General features: G+C 33.8%; 1 protein-coding gene across 1 annotated transcript; it reads left to right on the top strand.

Moving 5' to 3' along the window:
* The first annotated feature begins 5,562 nt into the window (after positions 1-5,562).
* On the top strand, positions 5,563-6,764 carry LOC135672138 (probable leucine-rich repeat receptor-like protein kinase At1g35710). The gene is made up of 2 exons (XM_065180591.1): positions 5,563-6,592; positions 6,649-6,764. The coding sequence occupies exons 1-2, from the start codon at positions 5,563-5,565 to the stop codon at positions 6,762-6,764; spliced, it is 1,146 nt and encodes a 381-aa protein (XP_065036663.1).
* The last annotated feature ends 40 nt before the right edge of the window (positions 6,765-6,804 follow it).

The raw sequence follows: 6,804 nt of genomic DNA, 5'->3' as shown, positions 1-6,804 counted from the left end.
CATGGTGACATACGGAAAGTGCCAATCATGTTCCGAGTATGATGGGATCAGTAGGTTGGAGAAAAAAAAAAAAGAAGAAAATTTCGTTGCTGTCACTCAACAACCACAGATTGTGGGCAACGAAGGGAAGAAGAAATTATAGAAAAAAAAAAAAGTTAAAGCAAAGGAGAGAAAAGTCAAATAGGAAGAAGAACAAGATCGAGAGATTAAAATTAATAAATAAATAAAGGGAGAAAGATGAGAGAAAATTATAAGGAAAAAAATAAATTAAATAATGCATTTATTGTAAGATTTCATATAAGATTTTAATTTATATATCTCATATGATATAGGAAAAGAGGAAGGATTCTCTGACGTCGGATTTATAGTCCAAGATCTAGATAAGTATTCGAACAACTCAGTCTAATCTATTTTCGAAGTAATGAATATATATATATATATATATATATATTATTGAATTATGTGATTTTTATTGATTTCTGAAATACTTTATTATTCAAAAATAATAAAATATATTATACATGTTTGCAATCATTAAAAATGTATATGTTTGTTTTACAAATATTATTTGAAATAAGTATTGGCCTACAAATTATTTTATGGTAAAAAATATTATGGAATTATTTTGAAAAATGTTATATGTTTCTGTCAAATGTTTTATAAAAATTCATTCAAAAGTTTGACATATGATTTGTAACGTTTCAGATTGTTTGGTGTGGTTATGATCTGAACCACACTAATGGGGGTAAAATATTAGTATTTGTTAGAAACCAGATTCTTCTAAGTCCTGACATAGGGAAACATGTGTTATCTATATCATGGGGTTAAATATGATTCTAGACATTGTCAGCGGATATAGTATAGCCATAGCTGTCGTTACTAAAATTATATATATATATATATATTATATGACCTTAGCTATTTATATATTACTTTGAAAAAAAATTTATTTGAAAGTTATTCTATTATAAGCATATCATTTGCACGATATATAAATCTCAGTTTTGATTAGCTTATGTTATGATTTCTTTATATAATTTTTTTTCTATGCAGTTATTTATTGGAAACAAGCACTAATTGAAAAGTGACTTATAAGTTTTGATAAAAAGATTTATTCTTTTATATTAGTTTTGTTGGTACGTGAGTTATGGGTGCTTACTAAGCTATTGTACCCTTGTGCTTGAATATTTTAGAAATCGAGGAGCAAGTCATCAGTGGATATGCTTGGAAAAACCTATTAAGGTATTTAATTTTTTATTATTATATTGATATGCATATTATGAATATGTAAGATGAATGTTAGACTTTTATTCAATTGTGTAAATTTGGGATGATAAATGAATTGTATAGTTTTGGCATTGCTTTTCTCTTAGGGGAAGCGTGCGGAGATTGCGAGGTTATACCGCTCCGCAACTTTTCGCTAGGCTGAAAGCCTTACAGAAAGGTTTGATCTGTGTGTTTTCTTGTTGAGTTTCTGCTACTTGTAGAGTTCTTTTGAATTATAATCTTGAACCATAAATTCTATCTATGTTGCTGTTGTTGCAGATTTGGGTTTGTCAATCTTGAAGCAACTCATTAGGTCAGTTTCGTGTAATCAAACCCGGACCCGATCCTTTAGGTTGGTTCGAATCAACCTAAGAAATCTTCATCGAGATGAAGTTGTATGTACAAATAACAAAACAATTATGTGCATTGCCACCACAAGATGGATGTAATTAGTAATATCTGCCAGATTGTTAGGTGGGTGCAGATGAGTACTACGAGTTAGGAACTATTTGCATGAAAGGTGAGTACATTTTATCGAGCACTTATCAATTTCCTTATCTCTGTGATCACCACAATAAAAATGGCATCTCAACGATACAGATGTTGTGTCTGTACCACCTTACTGTCGCTACGACAACTCTCTCCTTTTCTTTCTTGTTCTTTTAACAACAGCTCCACTCAGAGAGAGAGAGAGAGAGAGAGAGAGAGAGAGATCTACCCTCCAAGTTGGGCGATTGCTCGCGTTCGTTGGTCGGGGGTCGCATGCAACATCACAAGTAAGGGACTTGGGGCTTAATGGGACTGTTACCTTACCATCTCGTGTCGCTTGGTCTCACAAGTAACTAGTTCAACGGTAAAATTCATACGTTGGTAAGTCCCTTGACTCATTGAGTTCAGTTATACAGGATTCCAGATTCAAATAATAATAATTATTATTTATTTATTGGTTCGTTGTCGTCGACGTCGACGTCGTCGTCGTCGACGTAGTCGTCGTCGTCGTCGTCGTCGCAATTGACTATGTTGATTTCAAGGGAGGGGAGTCGACACACATGGATCATCACATCCTTCAATCTTCTCTTATGCCAACGTCAAGATGCATGCCAAAGCCAATTAATTGCCAAGACGAATTCATATTCACTTGATAAATTAAAGCTGACGTCAATTGGGTTCACTTTGTTATAATGTCAGAGTCAAGTCTTAGGTTAAATCTAAGCTCTAATGGCATTGTTTTGCCAAGCCATTAGTGTCCGATCCGAACTTAGTACAACCCTGCCAAAAAAACTAATATAGAAGTCTTCTTAGTCATTTTTATTTCTAAATCAATATGAATGTCTAATTAAAATTTTATTTTTTATAAATAAACTGATTACTATTAGATTTTGAGTTTCATAGCATCAGTTATATTATTATTAAATAAACTTATAGTACTTAAGTAAAGATATAAAAATAATAAAAATTACTCTAATGATAGTATCAATCTTATACATCGAGGATCGGACCGATTCATCCTATGAATCGATACATATAATGTACTCAAGTATTTTTCTGGAAAATATGAATAGGGCGGCACAGAGAATTTTTATGACAATTAGTTCCAAGTTATTTCTTAACCAAACTAAAATGAATGAGTTTTTTTTTTTTTTTTTGGGTTTCGTTTCATTCTATTCCTAAATAATTAAATGAAAGAGTTAATTAGATGGCTCTATTCCAACCCACTTTTAATTAATTTGAAACAGCTAGTTCATTTCGTCATGACTTTTACCGCTTTCTTCGTCTTTCTCTTGAAAGACTTGTATAAAAACTATCAAAAGGTTTTTTATATTCCATCATAGATTCCCTTCATTCCCTCCTATAAATAGAGTTGTGAACAGAAAATATATAATAAAATATACATTTCTTAATTCTCACATAGACGTGAATGGTGTGAAGACTAAAGAGAAATAGAACCATCAACCGTTAAATGTACGAGTCATCGTCTTCTGGCAACGATGAGGTGACACAACATTAAATGTCCACATCAAAGAAATGGCTCTCTCGGATTTTTCTTTTTCTTTTTTTTTTCTGTCGAGAATTCACCAAAGAAATGGCCCTCTCGGATTTTTCTTTTTCTTTTTTTGTTCTGTCGAGAAACACTAATATATCCACATTAATTTTTAATACAGCAACGTACAAACAACCACAACTATCCAATTGGTGCTCCATCTTTTCTTTGCTTTTTTTTTTTTGACTCCGAAACTATGTCTTAGTCTAAGAATATTGGACAAGGATTGTGGAAGATTGTTAGCTGGCAACGTGCATAACACGGTATAGAAGTAATCACTCACCCACTCCGCCCCATTGCTAACATCGCAACTGTTAGATGGAAAGAAAGTGAACGGCGAGTAATGCTCATTAAACCCAATATAAAGACTTTTTCATGGGCGAGCATCGCCTACCATGGTCTCCATCAATCTCTGCATGTTCGTATTGACCTGGTGCATTCACTATCGTTCTTCGTCGATCTACGTTACGCTTGATCATATTAGCCTAGTGTATTCTCCACCATTTTCTATTGGTTTCCACCACGCTTGATCTTGTCGGTTTAGTATGTTTTCCATTATTCTTTGTCAATATTCATCATATCTTATTATGTTAACTCAATGCATTCTTCATCAATCTCTACCACGTTTGGCCATGTCGATCTTATAAGTATAAAATGTTATTATTATACAAAAAATTTTAATCCCAAAATCTAAAATTAAATAATAATAGATTTCTAAATTTATAATGTGTACCTTTGAATATTATTCAGAAAATCTTTATCTGATTTTAATTGTACCATTGTCGGATTTAAAAATTATAACAATGTCAATTTGCATGGAAAACTAGATGTGTTTTCTCTTCTCTTTTTATCCTTCACGTTACCACTATAATTAATAGATTTAGGGACAAAGGAATATGAGAAAATATCTGTAATTTCTCATTGACCGGTTCACGTGATTATAGGGAAATGAGAAAATATTTATATTTTTTTAATAATTTTACGTATCTACACATTTATGTATCATCTATATATTATGTATATAGTTCCTATAATGTCTTATCTATTTATAGGTGAGAGTAGAGAAAATTATGATAAGTAATTAGGAGAGTATATCCTATCAAGATCATCTCATAAGGAATTTTATCGTAATTAGACTTCCTTTCTATTAGTTAATAATCATAATTAGAATCTAATTATATCCATAATATATCTTATCAAATTAGATATGATAATATAATCTAACATTCTTTCGCTTAGCCCATTAATTGATAAGATACAAAATAATTTAAAATAAAAAATAAATAAAAATAAAATTTATTTAAAAATAATTTTATCTAATTGGATTTTGAATTTTGAAAATAATTTTATCTAATTGGATTTTGAATTTTGAAAATAATTTATACACATACAAATTAAAAAAAGTCAATAAATATAATAATAATATATTAAGTATGATTAGCAATATGAATCATACCGATTATACATTATCAATATTATGCTTCGTATCATAATAATATTATTTTTTTAATATAATTTAAAATGATCTTTATAATTGATCTAAGATAGTTCTATCATTATATTTAATCATAATATATACACATAAATACAAATAAATAAAATATAATTAAGTAACAGCCATCTTAATTCGTACGGCGACAAAACTAATTCTTTTCGTTGAAAGATTTGTATACCTAGGATGTGGTCAAGTCAATGGTGTCAAACCTCAAGAGAAATAGAATCATCAACCATTAAATGTTCTTGGAATATTTCTCTACTGGACAGGCGCACAAGTCAATCATCCAACAGTGAGGTGGCACAACATTAAATGTCGACAGCAAAACGAAGACTTCAACTGATGATCATAGGCACTAACAAGAGACTGGATTCACCAAAGAAAAAATGGCTATTTCCGATCACTCGTATTTTTTTCCTTCGAAATACACAAATATTTCCACATTATACAACCACATTTATTTTCCTTTATTTTATTTTCTATTGAATCTATAAACTAAGTCTATACAACCACAATTATCCAATTGGTGCTTCATTTTTTTTTCCCTTTTCTATTGACTCTGTAAACTAAGTCTCACTCTAAGAACATTGGATGAGGACAGTAAAAGCCTACTAGGCAACGTGCATAACACGATATTGTTGGATGTAAATGTAAAGACATTATTTTCACAGGGGAGTATCGCCTATAAAAGTTCCCTCATCTCTTTGCCCAAACCCACGACAAAAAGTTCTGCAATCCTTTCTTAAGCTATATTACGATCATGGCATGTCAACTACGCAGAAGTTCTCTCTCCACCACACTACTCCTACTAGTATTTCTCTCTCCTTTTGTTGTTCTTGTAAGAGCAGCTTCCGTGCTGGGGTTCCAAGGGAGAGCTCTACTCCATTGGAAGTCCACACTCCGAAGTCCGCAGTTGCTCGCGTCCTGGAACGTCGACTCCAGTCCATGCAATTGGACTGGGGTTGCATGCAACATCGCACGCAATGGGCGCTTGGTCATCTCCGAGATACAGCTGCCAAATATGAGCTTAGCGGGGCCACTCGATGCTCTTAATTTCTCGGCGTTCCGATCGCTTGCCAATCTCAACCTCAGCTACAACCAGCTGAACGGGAACATTCCCCCTACCATTTCGGCTCTCTCCAACCTCGTATCTCTTGATCTGGCTGCTAACAGGTTCACAGGCAGAATTCCTGTCGAGATTGGTTCCGTGAGGGCGCTTCAGTTCCTAAATCTTAGCCAGAATCAGATAAGTGGTCCTATACCTCCGTCTCTGAGCAACCTTAGTAGGCTTACAGACATGCAACTAGAAAAAAATATGATTACGGATGTCATCCCTGAGGAGTTGGGGAGACTTAGAAAGTTGACCATCCTTGATCTCTGGGCAAACCAACTCAATGGTTCCATCCCTCCTAGTTTAGGAAACTTGACAAACCTCTACATGTTGGAACTCGCTCAAAATCAATTAACGGGATTCATTCCTAGAGAACTAGGACACCTAATAAACCTGGTGCACTTCTCGCTCTCTAATAATAGCCTAACAGGTCCCATCCCTTCATCGGTGGGAAATCAGAGCAAGTTGGAGATCCTTTACCTTTGGATGAATGAATTGTCAGGTTCTATGCCTCCAGAAATTGGAAAGCTGCACCAACTCACTAACTTGTCTCTCGAAGTGAACAAACTCTCAGGCCAAATCCCACCATCAATTGGTATCTCAAGGAACCTCATCGATCTACGCTTATCCTATAACCATTTGTCTGGTCCTTTGCCTCCGGAGATGAACAACATTACAGGTCTGGCTATTCTTCTATTGAAAGATAATGACTTTTCTGGTTATTTGCCTCCAGAGATATGCAAAGGAGGAGCCCTACGGATCCTAATGCTGAGCAACAACAGCTTCCAAGGTCCCATTCCCGCAACATTGAAGAATTGTACGAGCCTAAAGAATGTTCGTCTGCATCATAATCAACTGACCGGGGATGTATCTGAACGCCTTGGGGCATAT

The sequence above is a fragment of the Musa acuminata genome, chromosome BXJ1-4, assembly GCF_036884655.1.
Source record: "Musa acuminata AAA Group cultivar baxijiao chromosome BXJ1-4, Cavendish_Baxijiao_AAA, whole genome shotgun sequence".
In the NCBI taxonomy this organism is placed as follows: domain Eukaryota; kingdom Viridiplantae; phylum Streptophyta; class Magnoliopsida; order Zingiberales; family Musaceae; genus Musa; species Musa acuminata.
This window is presented reverse-complemented; position numbering and strand designations above follow the sequence as displayed.